The sequence below is a fragment of the Nyctibius grandis genome, chromosome 11 (genome assembly GCF_013368605.1).
Source record: "Nyctibius grandis isolate bNycGra1 chromosome 11, bNycGra1.pri, whole genome shotgun sequence".
Lineage (NCBI taxonomy): Eukaryota > Metazoa > Chordata > Aves > Nyctibiiformes > Nyctibiidae > Nyctibius > Nyctibius grandis.
The window spans coordinates 15409560-15427712 of NC_090668.1; the positions used below are offsets into that span (position 1 = coordinate 15409560).

Here is an 18153-nt window from a genome sequence, read left to right on the forward strand (position 1 = left end):
CTTTCTTTTAGAGTCAAGAATTACAGTATGACTACAACGCACATATAAAACCAAAATTCTGAAAAAAAGACATCTAGTTTTTACATTACAATGTTGATACACATTGGGGGAAAAAATAAAAATCAGAAAACACTAAACAAATTCCACTATGCAATCTTGAGATTAACAGAGAAAATGGCTTATTTTATTAAAAACAGTATAACCATTCATTTAAACTGAATGACTAGAGACACTTGGCCTAGTTTTCCAAAGGCGCTGAGCATCCAAAGCTTCCACGGCCTACAGGGACCTGCAGGTGCTCAGTGCCTCTAAAAAAAACAACAACAATCAGGCAAATTGTCTTTAAAAACCAAACATAGTAAGATTCAGTTAACAAGTATCACAGTATATTAAACACTATACTGTTAAAGGCTGGTGGGATTTAAAAGTTCCTTTTTACAGCTTTTGTAAGCATACAATGTTACTGAAAATGACTTACTAGAATAGAGAAGCTAAACAGACATAGGAATGTTCCTGAACACACAGTTTTAAATTATGCATTGCGATCCAAGCGTACATCAATTTCTCTGCCACTGATTTTTATGCCGTTCATTATCCTACAGGCCTTTTCAGCAGATTCTGGTGAGTCAAATCTGACTGTTCCACAGCCCTTTGATTTTCCATTCTCCATTTTTATTTCTGCAAACATTACATGACCTGAATAAATAAGTTAAACAGCAGTTATTTCAAGTCTTCAGTGCACTAACAACTTAAAGAACTCATCAGAAGTGATAAAAAAGTATTTTTATATATAATTTACGGGGACATACAAAATTAGCACTTTCAGACTGATGGTATATTCACTCGTTCAGGGAAGGTGACAGAGGTCAAAATAGCAGTGAAGAATCCAAATTAAGATCCACCGTTTCAATCTTTCCTTCACACTAGCACACCTGTATTGGACCTCAAGTTTGAAACAAAGTGCTCTATAAGGCTAAGGGAAAGTTCTGTGTTTCATTTACTGACACTGACGAAGTGTGACTACTGACAGGCATTAACTGAGCTATAGTTCAATCCAGTCCAGCATGTTCATCACAGCAACATATCAAGCAATCACAACAATCAAGCAATTTTGTAAAGAAGCTGCAGAGCAAAATTAGAGCCTTTAAAACAGTAAAGTTACCAGGTTAAGAGTGGTGGAAAAGTAGCATGCACTATTCAATTGCTGCAGTGTTTTCTTGAGGTTGGACACTCAACTGATGAGGCAACATTTTTATGTAGGTGTCTTGGTACCTCAGAGAACGTTCAATGCCTGGAGCTAATGAGTTTTTGCTTATGTTGTAACACACCACTCCTGAGCCCCCAAATGCCACTAGAAACAAGAAACTTTTCCCTAAAATATATAGCTTTATATTTTTAAATATCACATAATAGAAAACTAGCCTTTCACTGAAAGAAATTGAACATACGGAGACATGGTCTTTGTATTTCCTTACAATACTGGTATGAATACAAGCTGTTCCTTATATTGGTGCTTATAATTCTTAAAAACAATTCAACATAATTATTACATCTGTTAGTTGCCAAGGAGAGAATGAAAAAAAATAATTCTGATCTGAAAGTTGCCCAGGCAGTTAAGACTTTAAAAAAAAAAAAAAAGAGAACCTGTTTCACTGTATCCTCCAGCTACAAAAAAAAAAAAAAAATGCGAACACCTGAAAATTTTTCATAGTTGAACTGTGAGTTCTAATTTATATCAAATCTGCAAAACAGCTGTGTGAAGACTGTCTTAGGTATCAGTAGTATGTTTTAAATTATGTGTCTTTTCTGTCTCTCCAAAATAAGAAAAGCCATCCTGTAATTCAGTTAAAGCTTTCCATTCTGAAATTGTGTTTTCGAAACAAAACATATTTCTACACCCAAGCTTCATTTTTCATTCACTTCTGTGAAAAGACAACTTTTCTGAATTAGATAAAAAGAATTACTGGATATTTGTAGCAATCTTTTATCTTACATAAAAAAGGGCCTTTATTTCTCAACATAAAAGGGAAGCATTACAGCCTGCAAATATGCTAATCAGGATCATCTATTTGCATAAAAAACAATCTGCCACTTTGGCAAAATTACTAACTCTGATTTGATGCAACACCATTTCTGAAAGTAATGCATAACCTGGAGAGGCCCAAGCCCCTGCATGCATTTGTCTCAAAATAAATGCGACATTATATGCTCTGTCTTGGCCAGAGGATACATAATACCTGCTTTAAGAAAGAAAAAGCTCAAAGAGTAATGAAATGGGTTAAAGTTTATAGCAGATAAGCACTCAGAGCCAACATAGCCTATACTGTACCTTGGTCTCATGTGTTATGTCATGCCTAAAAATTATTTATATAACTCAGGAAAGCTGGGGGAAGTAAGAAAGATTAGGCTAGCCAGACTCTTCTTCAGCATAAGGCAACAAGTTGTCTTCCTGTCCTTATCTAATGAACACCGCATAAAACATGAAGTCGATGGAGCTGAGGAGGGACGAGAGTCATGTACATACCACATTGACTGAATTTCTCCTTTAGCTTCTGCCAGGTCAAGTCAAAAGGAAGCTAGAATAAAAAAGCATTATTAATAACAAAATATTACTAAGACAAGAAGAGCATGTAATCAAACACGCACACAAAGTAAGCTCATGGTTTCCATGTGTTCAAATGCTTACATTTCTCACAAATATCTGGTTGCCTTTAGAGCCTAATCTTTCTCTCATGCCACTTCCCATTGGGCCAGGCACAAATCCTCGATCGATATCGATGTTTCTGTCCAGGCCTCCACCCATAGCTGGTCCCATCCGATCAAAACCAGAACTCATCCGATCCATCCCCATTCCCATTCCTCCAGCCATACTGTTCATACCACCCATTCCACCGCCTACACAAAGAAAGAAAAGGAGGATAAAATAAAAATCTCTTTTTAGTAATAAATACACAAGTATTTTGAAAAAAAAGTCTTTTGTGTTAGGAGAAAAATAATAAAACTGTGTAATATAAAATGTAACTTCATGCATGCACAGTGATTTATCTACTAGCATGGCTAATGTTTTAAGGCAAAGTATTAGAAGATACAAAGCATCAACTCTAAAGTAAAAAACTGCATCAAGCTATTAGTCACACCATCTAATGTAGTAAAATGTTGAACACAAGAACTAAGAGGTAAAGGCTGTCCAGTTTAATTAATAAAAATCTGATACCCTGTACCAAAAAGAGAACAAGTAAGTAACTGTTGCAATGTTAAGATACAGATAATTTGACCATGTAACACTATTGTTTATTTTGCTTCCTGCATTCACATTCAGCTTTACTTAATGCAGCTGTACCCATACTTAATGATACCATCTTCTAGAGAAAGCGTATTTTGCAGAGAACGGTTGTTACTGCAAGTACTGTGAAGAGCACAGACTTTCCTATTATACATGCAATGGAATATATTAATGTATATTATATGAAGAACTAAGATCAATGGCATTCAAATATCCTATTATAGTCTTTCTGGATTCATAATTGAAAAGTAATGTAAAGCAAAACTATCAAGATCATTCAGGAGGGACCTTCTCTTTAAGCCTTATGCCTCTCAAGATTGCCACTAGCAAGATTTTAGTTTCTCATCTGCTCTAGCCTGAGGAACTCAGACATTTGCTGTAATACAAACTCAGTATTGGAGCTTTGCACAAAATTAACCTGAGTGACAATCTGAAATTCAAGGCTGATTTTTTATTTCAATGATGAGAGATTACAGAAGTTCAGCTTCATGAAGTTCACACAAATAACTGTGCCTGTCTGTCCTTTTTTCTGGAACACAAGTTTACTTGAATCACTTCTCCCTCCAAACCAGAAGTTAAAACCATTTCAAAACTAAGATTAAGGGAAAGACTGTGTTAGCAAGTTTTCCTCTGAATTTTTACCTCAACAAAAAAGCTTTAAAAACTATTAGACTTGCAGTCACATGCAACAGAATTCTACTTCTTCCAACACTGGCAAGACACTACACTACAACAAAATCCTCTGATACAATTCCATGTACACCATATCATTACATTGCCTATGGCATTTACATTCTAGTGAAACAAGTTAACCTACTTATTCCAGATCTTACTGGGCCCATGCTAGGTGCTCCCATTCCTCCTGCAAAAACACCAATCATTGCACCACCTAAACGGAAAAAAATAATGAAGTGACATACACTGAAACCACCAGTTAGTGACAAAAACAAAGCACACACTGATGAAGTGCACTGATCTCTTGAAGAGAAGCATGCAAGAGTTACCCTTCGTTAGAACTTGCCCAAATTAAAAAAAAAAAAGGAAAGAAAAAAAATTCAACTTTTAGACCAGGTGAACCTTATGCTCTTAGCAGCTTTTCTCTTTCACTTTCCCTTAAGGGAGGGGGGAAAGGGAGAAAAACAAGGAAGAAGGGGAAGAAAACCTGTCTCCCATAATGCATTCATCCAGGTAACAGTGTAGTAACAAAGTACAAGAAGGCTCTACTGTTAAGCACTTCCAGGCCTCGTAAGACAGAAAATTATCTCATCTGAGGGAACCCAAAAGTAACAAAATGAACTCTGTCAACAAGACACCATCCATAAACAAAACAAAGCTGGCTCAGTTACACACGAGGCAAATAAATCCCATTCCAAGCTGCCTGAGCTCAGAAAGCAGGAAGAAAAGAGAGGGCACCAAAATTCACCGTTCCTATCCAATGCTACCTAAGTTGCAGTTAAAACAATTTTCCAGCGTGCATTTGCAAAAGCAGGCTCCTGGAAGTTACAAAGGTGGAACATGGGCTGCTTGTTCAGGATTACCAGAAGCATACAATACCCAAAAGACTTAATACCTCACAAAGTTAACAGTATGAAGCTAAATGCTTTCCTCAAATTGGTATTTTTATATTTTACAGACGGAAAAAAACCCCCACACTTTAACCTCCGTCCTAAGCGATGGCTATAATAAACACTCAAATTACAACCTTATGGTAATGACTGGGGGAGCGGGAACAGAGGAAGATGACCAAATGAAGCCAGGCATCATCTTCTTCTAGTAAAACTCTTCCAATACTATGTTGTAATTTGCAATAGGAAATTTAATAGTTACCATACCCATCCTTCCAAAAGACTCTCCAAAACCACGGTTCAATGCCATGTCACTGCGACCAAACTCTCTGTCCATGTTTCCTCCCATTCCACCACGGAACATTTCTTTAGAGAACAAAGCAAAAAACAGAAATATTATGTTATATATATCTAAACTGATGTTCATACAACACTTGTTTCACAGCTGCTTGTTTAAATCGAAGGGGGTTTAATGCATAAGTCAGAGGCACCTATTAAATACTTAACTCCCAGGTCAGTTCCTATGCCTTCACTCACGCCACTATTTCCTTTGAACTCATCTACATTACCCATCCCTAAATGAAAAGCTTTTAATAAATAAATATTAGCAAACTTAATAGGTGAACAGGAACAGTGTTCACCTACCTCCCATTCGGTTGACTCCAAATCCTCCCATATTAGGCATTCCTTCCACTCCACGAAATCCAGCAAGTCCTGTCAAATAAGGGAAAGTGTTTTCTATACAATATTAAAAAAATACTTAATGCAAAGAACTTCACTGCATGTACCGCCTCCCATTCCATTCATTCCACCAAATCCTGGGCCGTCTATTCCCATACCTTTAAACCAAAAAGACAAACACCATTTAGAAGACAGGTAAGATTCTAATGAATTTTAAAAAATGCGGAGACAGTTAACATCTCAAAAGCCCACTATACAAGGCGTGCTTTATCAAGAGTATGTCGTTCTTCCAAATATGGAAATGACGATTTTAAACTTAAAGCTCTGTAAAACTTAAAAATGAAGAACACAGATTTACCTCCTGGACCCATGCTCCCCATTCCACCACCCATGCTCAACTGTGTTGCACTGATGGGCTGTCCACCTGGTCCAAGCCCCATACCAATGCCACCAAGACCACCTTGAAAACAAAAATAAGTATCACCAGAAGAAAGATTTCTTTCTTCTCTTTCTAAAGAGACCACAGTAAGCAAAAGTACTACTAAACTGTTTCAAGACTCTGTATCAACATGTATTAAGTGCAAGGAGTAGAAAACAAAAGTGTGCACTCACGAGGTAATTGTGAAGTTTTGCTGTCCGCAACACGAAAATCTTCATGAGGAACTGATTTGTCATCCTGATAAAAAACAAGGATGTTATGCTATGATCCCTTCAATGTTTTGGCAGAGACATGTGAGGTAGAAAGAAATGTAAGCAACTCACCATTTTTACATGCATGGGTCTATCGAACAGGAATTGTCCATTGAACATAGCTGAAGAAATGCAAGTCAAGGAATCTAACTACAGGAGACAATTTAACTATTTCAGAAGAATCACTGTTATAACTTACTTTATTTCTGTGCCATTTTTAGGAGTCTTATCTTTCCTTACCTAAACTTCAGAATGCCAATTCAAAGGCTAGAAGAGACTATACGAGCTGTTAGGTATATAAAATTTAGTTTCACACATGTCACATTCCCACACATTTTAAGCTTGTTCAACATTATCAGGAACACCTTTTTAGACTCTAGCAGTAAACTCAGTCACTATTAAAAATGTAATCTGCACAGTATTACACACTAGTCCCTATATACTAGCTACAAGGCAAATAAGCACCATTTGCAAAACTACACTATCAGAAGCCATTAAAGACTAACCTATATTTGAACAATTATTTTTCAAAACCAAGGATACATATTGCTTGAACAGCTTCAATTGCTTGTTCAAAGGTAACTGTTCCCATTCCTCGACTCTTGCCATCTTTATCTTCCTTGATGTCTGCACGCTTTACAGTTCCAGCAATGCTGAATACCTCCTTCAGTTTCTTCCAACCAACTTTAAAGTCAAGCTTACACACAGAAATACATTAGTGATTTCAGTGCACATTTCTGTTCTGCCATTACATTCGGAAGAGATTTTCTGCAAAAATGTCAACTGAAAGCAACAATTTAGACTACATACACGTATTTTACTTTAATTAACATACTATCATTGAGAAATTGATGGGTTCTTGTCAAGAGCAGCTATAACAGCCACAAGTCCCCTTGCAGACATAATAGTCTTGTGCAAATAAAGAACTTATGAAGGAAGCACCTCCAATAAATATAACAGTTTAAGTTAGTCTAAAGTAACTAGCTAGATAAACTGAAGTGTATATTTAATTAAAAAAAAAGAAATGCAATTGTAAATAGCAAAAAAACATGTATAAAATATTTTTGTGAATCAACAGATGACTGTGCAATAATTAAAAGATCATGTCAGCCTCAAGAGTTTAATGTATCTTTCACGTCCAAAATCTGAATACGTAGCCAGCATTTTCAGTTGAATATACTAATTGTGAACTAACATTTCCAACTTCCTCTTTTATTAAAAGTGAATTATGCAGGAATATAAGATGTTTTACAAAGATCAAATATTACAGTTATAAAATACAGTTTTAAACTTACATTAGCAACAAAAATAGTGGACCCAAGCCTGCCTGCCTGCAAGTTACTGATAACCTCAGGAGGAATGTTTGGATTATTGAGAATAGAAGGTGGTAAATTCATTATTCCAGGTGCCACATCCGGTCCATGTCCTCCTGGAAACTGTCCTCCTACACGATGTAATGCCCTACGAGCATGTTCACCTTCAGGATCCTGAAACACGGGCAAAAATAAAGCCAACTTAATCATCAACAAGAGGACTGGCAACAAACAAAAAGGTACTATTTGAAATCTACATAAACCCATCAAAATTATCAACTAATATCCTTGTCCATGTCAGAGGGATCAAGAACTGAATTATCATGGAGACCTAATTCCCTCACCTCTAGAGGTGGGTCCTTTCAGATGAGGGTAGAGGCATATTGGCAAAGCACTTGTTGAGGAAGTGTGCACTGCCACTTCACATGCTGTACCTAGCCTATGGACAAGTAGAAAAGATTTCAATCTAAGTGACTGTCAGTCTAGCACCTTCTTCCAAGAACTGAATTAATTTCATTAGGCTTTTTTTTTTATTTATTAATACCATTATTAAAGTTGTAACAGGACTAAAAGAACTGCATCAGACACTGTCATATACTACAACACTACAATACAAATGTTGACATTAATTTCACTTTCCAGTCAGCACAAGTTCTCTACTTCCAGCCCCATTTTTGCACATACATAGTAGTCTGATACTCAGCTTGTTCTGTGTCATATTTTGAAGCATGTAATCAATGTAAACATAGAATCATTTAGGTTGGAAAAGACCTGATGACACTAAGGTAAGAATATGAAGTTAAAGATACAGTTGTTTTAAAGAAAAACAGTATTAGATTATTCTGACTTTAGGACACACCTTTTGTCAGTTCAGCTGGCACAGTATCAAGACCACCTGCAAGTCAACAGGCACTTTAGCCCATTAAGAAAATTTCATAAAAAATTAAACTGGAAATTACACAGCTAAGATGCCCAAAACACTGTATTGTCATCTCTGTAGTTATAGTGTCTTCACTAGTTCAAATTAAAAACAGCAGCAATAACCATACCTCTTTAATATTCAGGGGTCTTCCACTAAGATCATATTTGTTCATAGTTTCTAATGCTTTCTTAACAAATTCTTCATCTTTGAATTCAACAACACTTAGAGGGAACAAAACATTTAGAGTATTAAAATAAAGTTTAAAATGTTAAAATTAAGAGAATGTTTGGATAGTAGTGTGTTTCTACACACATAGAAAAAGAAACTTACCCACAACCCTACATCCATGATGATTTGTCATCATATGTAAAGAGAAAAAAAAAAAAAAAGTCAGTCAGCGCATATGGTAGAGCATTTAAGATGCCAGTTAAAGATCCCAGCTCACTGTTAAATAACTATTCAAGTTATTTTCAGCTTCAAAATCCATAATACATGCTCTTTACTGGTAATCAAAGCTGAATTTCTCCTACTTTCTCAACATACATACCTTTCAAATGTAAGAGAATACATTATCTTTTATTCTCTTTGAGCCAAACCAGAATTGGAAAAATGCCACACAGATCCATGTAAGGACAACAGGGGAGAGGAGGTGGAGGGAAAACGGTGGAAAGAAAAAAACCCCAAAACATAACCAAAAACCAATCAAGACACTCATCGTGTGATTAAAAGCTGCCCACTGACTACAAAATTCAAATCTACCTACATCAAGTATACCAGTATGATGAACAAGGAGTCTGCATACCTCTTCAGTATTACTAGAATAACTGAGAAATTACTTTGTAAGAAAATAACCTTATTGACTGCACCAGAATCCTTCTAATAAAGCAAAGAGTTGAGGACTGCTTTAAGTAAAGCAAAGCTGACAGCATGTTTTAGTTTTAACAAGCGTTAAAGAAAGTCATTTACAACAATTGATAACAGCCTCAGTTAAGACTCAAACCTGCATTTCTCAGGTTCTCACTGCAGGTTTGGAGCTACTATTGGCCAAACTTTTGACTATTTTTAAGAAGACAAAGGAGCTTTAACAATCTTCACTCTTGGCACCTCATTGCTGGCACTCTGTTCGCTACCAACCATGTCCATCCATTTAGTTTTAAGAAAACAAATACATTAATCCAGTGTTTAGAGTACCAACCCTGCAAAGCTGTCAAATCAAGCACTTTGAACAGTATATTCTTAGCTAACATTTTGTACTCATTGGCCCCAAGAGGAGAATACTACGCTAACAAAATTTAAATAAAATCAGTGGTTTATCGAACATCCTTTATATGAAACAGATTTGTACCAAAACAAAGATGTTGGCTAAAAAGAAGAATTAAGTAAATGCCATTTGTTAATATTCACAGAAGTATTTTGTCCTTTACAGCCAGCTAATTTGAGTTTCATGAAAGTGTCAGACTACTTCTAATACAAAATCCTCAAGGCTATCTTAATGAAACTCAGTGTAAAAATGAAACTTACTTTCCAACAACTGGTACAGGTATTATACAAAAATAAAACTGCTGAGGAACTTTTAAACCTCTAGCAGATTGTTGCCCACGGCACTTACCCTTGATTTTCCTTCAGCATCCTTAAACAGCTCCACGTATGTAACCTCACCAACTACATAAGACATACAAAGGGAAAATACCAAGAGACAATGCATTTAAACACCAGTATCTTTCTTTACTGTGCCCCTGTGCACAACTCTACAGAGAAGCACCTCTTATTCACCAACAATCAAAACCAGACCAACGTACCTCCTGTCAATGGCTATATAATTTAGCTAATTTTCAGAAATATGCAGCAGCCACATTCTCAAAAGCTAAAAACAAACAACTATATTTAACCTAATTCATACTACAGATCATATTTTGGCCAGTATGATATAGTTGGTGAACAAATTCAGATATACACAGTCCCTTAACCTAACAGCAGATCGAGGGAGGTCCTCCTCCCCCTCTACTCTACCCTGGTGAGACCTCACCTGGAGTACTGCGTTCAGTTCTGGGCTCGCCAGTTCAAGAAGGACAGAGATCTACTGGAGAGAGTCCAATGGAGGGCTACGAGGATGATTAAGGGACAGGAACACCTGCCTTATGAGGAAAGGTTGAGAGACCTGGGGCTTTTTAATCTGGAGAAGAGAAGACTGAGAAGGGATCTGATTAATGTGTATAAATATATGAGGGCTGGGTGTCAAGAGGAAAGGGGCAACCTCTTTTCACTTGTGCCCTGCGATAGGACAAGGGGCAATAGATGCAAGCTAGAGCACAGGAAGTTCAACCTCAACATGAGGAAGAACTTCTTTACTGTAAGGGTTACAGAGCACTGGAACAGGCTCCCCAGAGAGGTTGTGGAGTCTCCTTCTCTGGAGACTTTCAAGACCCATCTGGATGCGTTCCTGTGTAACCTGCCCTAGATTGGTCCTGCTCTGGCAGGGGGGCTGGACTCGATGATCTCCAGAGGTCCCTTCCAACCCCTAACATTCTATGATTCATTCTATGATTCTAACAAATGAAACATCAACGTTCACTAGGAAGTGTTACATTTATCATCCTACTCACAACACCTGTTTTAAGGTGACTTTCTACCTGAATGTCTTCAATCATAAGTTTGCCTTCAATAATAACCAAATTTACACATCAAATATTTCACAGCAAGCCACTCACTTTCTAAGGTAGGAAGTTTCAGTAAATAAACCAATCAAATAGTCACGTCACCTTACAACAGATAAACCAGCAGTTACAGAAGGAGGGTATTGGCATTTTTCACAGCCTAAAAGCCAAGTGTGCTTTGCATTACTTTTGAAGAATCAATTTTTTCAAGGAAAACACAGAACTAACTTTTTACAGAATTCATATATTAGCATTATTTTACCCCAAACTTAAAATAAAACGTTTGGGGTAGTAAGATTACTCTATCAGAACTGCAACAATAGCAACAAGCTTTTAATACAAATCTCCAGACAAACAGTCATGGCAGTAGTGACAATGCAGACAAAGTTAATTCCACAGCCAGATTCCACCAAAGAAATACAAAACAACTTTTGAAAGATATCCTTCATTATTCATGTCAACACACTAAATGTGTTGCTTAAATACAATAGCCCTTAAAAAAAAAAAAATCTACAAAGACTACAACTAGATGAAACACAATCTCTTTAAGAAGTCATGACGTCATGCATATACTCTCTACTGTCACACTAGAATGGCAGAAGATTGTAAGCACTGTTTACCCATCCTACCCTGCAATGCAATTGTCTCAGATGAAAGAGGGGGAAGGGAGATAGATGTATCAAGTAAAGGCCAAAAAAAAAAAAAAAAGAATAGTCAAATCAAATCTGTGTGGCTCAAAGGACATATACATTGTATTTAATTTCTACCCCTTTCTGTGTAAAGTGTATTATAAGGAATAAGTTACCTTTCTCTCTCATAAGATCTTTAATAGCTTGCCACTTCATGTCATACGGGATGTTGCTAATAAAAACTCTGTTTCGATTAACAGTCTTCTTATCTCTAGCGCCTGCATTCTTGTCCTTTGAATAGGGGTTGAATCTATTCTTGTTTCCAAGAGAAGGGATTGCCTTCGGTTTTGCAACGTACTTCTCTTTCACAGGTACCTTCTCTTCTTTTACTGTCTGATTATCTCTACATTCAAAAAAAAAACCAAACAAAAAGTATTAGTCTTGTGTTGGATCATTAGACTATAATACCTCCTATATATATAGCTGTATACCTCCGGTGCTATTAGAACTCCCAGAATGTCAAATGCTGCTTTTCAAATTAGGAAAATTAAATTCATGTTACCAGTCTAATTTATTCAGTATTGTAAGTAAAGAAAGCACACCCTGCTACTTCAATTACATTCCATTTCCATTATGTCTGTCAAGATTCAGCAAGAAGGTACTATGAAACTACTACAAATATCAAAAAATGATGACTCAGCTGAAAAACAAGCTGCAGCATCCATGCTTTGGTGCTTCAATAATTTTTCTATCAGCCTTGGCTAAGTTACACGATATTCACCAGAGAAGTGAGAGCTGAAATGGTCTAACTTACGGAACAGCTTGGTATACTTCATTCAATGTAATAACTACATAAAAATAAACTCTGCTAAGTTGTAAATCAAATTACATTTTATTTACCACATAAATAATTTTCATGCACAATTTGTGCCAGACTGCTTTTAAACAGAAATTAAAATTCGATTAAGAACAACAAATGCTCTTTCACTTTCATTGCTTAAAACTAATAGAATTTGAAAACTTGCTAAATGCATAGAAAATAAGTGTATTAATACATGCTCTGCAGCTAAGAGTAATTAAGTCACCAGGTATTATCCACTAGAAATAAAAAAAACAGACTTCTAGCCCTTGGCCTTCCAAAAATTTAGCGCAGCTGTTCTCCTTTTAAAATCTTTTTATTTTTAGATGAAAGTACAGGAAAATTTGCTTCCTCTCTTTTAAAGCAACCCAAATTGCAACTCTGATAAAACTATACACTTTGAACAGAACTAGATGAAATATCCAAACCTCTTTAGCACTCTTGATAGTGTTACTATCACAAGGTGATTTAGCATGCTAACAGAGGAAATTGTGCCCAAATTGTTACTTTAAAAAAGGTGAACTGCTGAACTGAAAGAATCTTCTTAAGTTACATCACTATCTTTACAATTTTCCCCACATTTCAGAAGGGTTAGTTTTTATGTCATTTTGACACTTTGGAAGGTTTCTGGTGTAAAACTAGCCAAAGCAGGCATTTAAATTTTACAACCACAACATATGGCAAGATCACTGCTTTTGATTAATTGAAATGAGTTTGTTCAGCTCTCTGCATAGTTATTAACAAAACAGTGAGTAAGTGGCAGTCTTGCACTCAATAGCACATGCAAGTTGCCTTTCATGAAGCTAAACATATTATCTACTCAAGCTTGGGCACTTTTCAGGGAGAAATAAATTCAAATACACCCATATTCCTCCCATGACTTTTTCCCAAACTCTGAAGTACTCCTATGATATGAACTTCACAGTCTGTGTTTACAAGTGGATTAAAAGAGGATTAACAACTGAGAAATAAGTGGACACTCCTCTGGGTTAAGTATTCATAAAATTTAAAACACTCAAAGTCAACAACAGGTTATCTGCTTCAAGCATCCTCCAGCTTCCCTCTGCATCATCCCTCCTCCACACCATCCTCTGTTGCGGCAATATAATTCTTGTGTGCCTGTATAATGAAGTGAAATGGGAGAACAACGTAGGGAACTGGAGGGAGACGAAGGGAGAGGGGAGGGAAAGAGCAGAGTATCAGGTTTTCCAGTCAGATCAGTTCCTCCAGTCCCATTTGCAAACGCAAAACTTCTGCCAATGAGACCTCTAGTAAAATCTGAGTTCTTCCTTAAGTTTTACGATTAAAGCAATGGATTCTCTTTAGCCTTTTAAACTCTTTCCTGCTTAACGGATTATGAAACAGCCCCTGGGTGCTCAATGTAGTACACAGGAAGAGCCAAGTCTCCAAATATGGAATCCACAGGCTCTACAAGACCTGGCTGTACAACCAGTAGAGAGAACAGAGGATACCAGCCTGGCATGAACTCTCAAATCTGGGAAACAAGAAGATACTTCATGTAGTCTGGGGATCATAGCCAGTCTCCTGAAAACAGAGGATTAATTAAATAAACAATCCTTCTTGCAAAACTCATCTGTCCAAACCAATGCGCCAGTGAACAAGCTGGAGGCAGAGATCCTTTTGTGGATGTAGCTCTTACCCTCCTCCCTGAATATTAAAAATAATTTCAATCAAGTAATACATTCAAAGCAATGTCACGTTAGTCACCTATAGAGCACAGAAGAGACAGTCTCGGAAACTACAAATTGACATTTTCTTGAGGGAAAAGCAATTGTAATTTCTACTCTTTATCTTTTGTATGAACTAATTATTTTATACATTTAATTAATATTTGTCTGTGAAATCACTAGATTTCGAGAGTTGAAAAAGAGATGCCTACATTAATTTCTTTTACAAAAGCATATCCTCATTGATTAAAAAGAGCAATTTTTACCTTTTGAAAAGGCCTCTGAACAACTGTAAAGTTTTGGAAACAAAAGCCAAAGTTTCTATATATAAATACAAAACTAGAAGCCTAAAAAATAAGCACAAGATAAATCAACATGAAAGCCCTAAAAGCTGATTTTTTTAAAACAAACTTCTACTCTGCTGCTCACAAGTGTCCATACAAATAATCAGATCAGCAGACAGAAATGCAGGAAGTCCACAACATGCAATTCTAAAGCACATACATCAGTTTAGCTTTTTTGCGCTGAACAGTTCCACTGCTCAATACAATAAATTTAGTAAGCGTGCAAGTTGAGACCATGATTCCTCTCAAATGTAACCTGAGCGCTAAGCAAACCTGGTTACTAAAATACTTTTTTTAAGTAGTACATTTCACCTGCACACTGACAACTTAATCCTTTGTACAGGTGTTTTGGGGAAGACTGGAAACTATGTGAAAGAATAAGATTCGAAAGTCTGTTACCAACAACTTTGCATTACTTTCAAATGCAAAGTTGTGATTTCTACCATACAAAATGACTGGGATTTTTCATTTGCTTGTGATTAGTTTTGGAGGGAAAAGAAGAAAATTGCTGACAGAAGGAGGGATACAGAGAAATTAAGTCCTTATTTTAACAGCAGCAACACCAAAAGGCAATAAAATGTTATATGCCTCAAAGGTGCAAAAAGGTCACAACCTTCCTGTGAAAATTCAATCATAATTTGTGTAGTTTGGAAGCTGAAGGCCAGGCTCAGGAAAAAAATATAAACTGCTGGTTTATGGTAATGTGAAATTTAGAACTTGTAAACTATTTGAATTTCACAGGGAGTCAAGTAAAGGCATGAAGTATGCCTTTACTCCTCCAGCTTTATATTGAATGTGATCCCATGTGCATTTTCTAAACACAACATTATCAGACCTAGGCTGCTTAGAACATGTCAAAACTTCACAGATCTCAAAAGCTTTGATGTACTGCAACAGTAGGTCTATTATAAATGTATTTTCCTTCCAAGATGTGAATGAGATTAGAAGAGATATTTAAATTCCAATGATATGAGGCCAAAATCTAGGTCATGTAAAGAATGACGACCCTCAAAGCCTGACATCAAGAACAACCAAACCCATAAAAGGTATTCGTGGTATTGAATAACCCTCTAGAGAGCTGGTACTTCTGGCTCCCTTACTCTATGTGCCTCTTATACCTGCTATATAAGGCACAGTTTACATGTTCCGTATATGATAACATTACTATTTACAAGAAAAGTTTGTGCATGTATGTGAGCTTTTCTGTGTGTTTTTAAAAAGCAAATCACTATAGGGCTATCTTACCATTCTCAAGTAAACAAAGATAACACAAAACACACCACCACGGTAAGAAGCGGAAACGTAAACAAAACCAGAAACGATCCAGAACACTTGTAGAACCGGATCCTGTGAGAACTGGCCTGAGCAGAGCCCGTTACAGCAGCCCGGAGGCTCACACCGGCCAAGCGCCTAGAGCGCGGCCTCCCGCCCGCCGCGGCGGCTTCACACCAACACCTGCCGCTCCTCGAGCATACGCCCAGCCCACAGCCAGTTCACCGAGAAACTTCGCCTTCCCCCACAGCCAGGCCACGGCCTCCTCCGTGCGCCCTGCAGGACCTTCCCGGGGCGGGAGACGCCTCCCTTGCTATCCCACCACCGCACACCGGCGGCTCCGCGCTCGGGCCGCGTAGCGCCGCAGCGACTCCGGCCCCCAGCGAGGGAGGAGCCCGACGGGGCGTGGGGGAGGAGGCAGCCGGCCGCCTTCCCCCCGCCGCGGCCTAGGCGGGCCCGCCGCACCCCTGCGCTGCTGCGGCCGCGCTGCCCCCCCCTTCCGCCCGCCCCGGCCCAGTCCCGCACACACATTTTGACGCCATTAGCGCTACCCCCGCCGCTCTCGGCTGCTGCCGCTGCCGTTGTCGCTGTCGCCACCTCCCCATCCTGCGACGGCTGTTGCTGCGGCTGTTGTGGCGGCAGCTGGCTGGCGGCAGCCTCCTCGGCTCCGCGCTGCGGCGCAGCGGCCACAGCCTCCGGCTTGTCGTTCTCCGCCATTTTGTAGCCGGCCCGCGGCCCCGCTACCGCTAGGTTTGAAAAGGGCCCGGAGCGCCTCGGCCTCGCCGCGCCGGGCCGGCCAAGTCTCGCGAGAAAGGGTCTTGCGGCGGGGGGGAGGGGCCGCGCCAGACGGTTTTACGGGTTGCCATGGCGACGCCGCTGGCTGCCGGCCCCGCGACCGCCATGGCCGCTTCCGCCGCAGCAGCCGCAGAGCGCGGCCGCGTCCCGCCGGACCCGCCGCTCGGGTGTGTGACCCAGCGGCCCCCCCGCCCCGAGCGGTGACCAAGCCTCAAGCGCTGCTGCCCACCGCTGCCAGCTCTGCCCGAAGCGCGGGCCCGCTCCCGAGCGTTCTGCCGCTCCCGCCCCAGACAGGCTCTCCCTCTCCCTCAGCCGCGCTACCTGCCCGGTGCAATTCCCCGAGTCTGAAACCAACCAGCTCCCGCGGTGGGCACTGACCCCCGCCCAGAATCACTGCAGGCTAACGGAGCCCCACGGTGAGCGGCTGGCGGGAGCACTGGCACCTCACAAAAGCCGCCTTCATAAAGCTTAAGAATATCTGCACAGCTGTAGGGTGCTAACAGTAAATAAGCTGCTGCACATCTTCAGCTCTTCACCTTTACGTTTCTGCTAACACCGTCTACCCCAGCAAATGGCTGCTTGACCCTTAATTTAATTGAGGAGCATCGCGCCTGTTCTTTGGGGACCATTTGCGTTCCAAAGCAAGTCACCACGGTCACTGCTTTCTCTCTACTTCAGAAAATAGACTGTAACTTATTATTCAAATTTTATGCTAGGAATACTCAATGAATTGAAGTCATGATCTCTTAAAACAAAATTTGCCTTGCATTTTTCCTACATTTATAGTCCCCTTGTTCCTTCAAAAATCAGTGTAGTCACAAGTAAAGTACTCCTCCTGCCTATAAGATGCTGTATGGTCTTTCTCCAAACATTTCAGTACCTCCAGCATTAAGAAGATCCCCACATTCATGAGGAAATGAAGGCTACACAATTCTGTGGACCCAAATCACCCCTTAACCTGTGTTGAGGCAGCTCAGAGACCAAATATCGGGACAACCCTTATACCTAGCCTGCTTAGGGGTTCTGGGACACTCTTCTACTATTGGCCTAAAAGCTATCAGCTTGCACTTAAATTCTCCTCCAACTGCAGATGTCTGATTATTTGTAAACATATAAAGCTACTGGGCAGATTAAGCTGCAAGTTCAAGTATAGTTAGAGCACTGAAAGCTTCTAGATGGGCATTTGTTTCAGTCTTAAATATAAATAACAATTAAATATGAATAGTTGTAATTCTGCAATAAAATTTCAAAATTACATATGTCCATGCCACACATACACTACTAAAAATTTTGCATATTCTATCACTCATCCTGGAAGATGTTAACCTACAGATGAGGTAGAATCTGCAACATATTCTTCTCAGCTTCCCTTGGCTTCTTCAATCCCAATTTATCACTTGTGGGGAAAAATAGGTTTTAAGCAATATTTTTAAAAGAAAAAAAAAAGAATTTCTATCA

At 39.0% G+C, this 18153-nt stretch overlaps 1 protein-coding gene across 1 annotated transcript; it reads right to left on the bottom strand.

The window, feature by feature from the left end:
* Nucleotides 1-156: 156 nt before the first annotated feature.
* MYEF2 (myelin expression factor 2) lies at nucleotides 157-16683 on the bottom strand. Its single transcript, XM_068410131.1, has 16 exons — nucleotides 16430-16683; nucleotides 11914-12140; nucleotides 10064-10116; nucleotides 8785-8792; nucleotides 8582-8675; nucleotides 7515-7706; nucleotides 6763-6916; nucleotides 6292-6341; nucleotides 6142-6205; nucleotides 5888-5989; nucleotides 5494-5562; nucleotides 5116-5214; nucleotides 4101-4172; nucleotides 2687-2895; nucleotides 2525-2576; nucleotides 157-696 (listed from the first exon to the last, which is right to left on the bottom strand). Exons 1-16 carry the CDS (start codon nucleotides 16615-16617, stop codon nucleotides 533-535), a joined length of 1797 nt encoding a protein of 598 aa, XP_068266232.1. The 5' UTR covers nucleotides 16618-16683; the 3' UTR covers nucleotides 157-532.
* Nucleotides 16684-18153: the final 1470 nt, after the last annotated feature.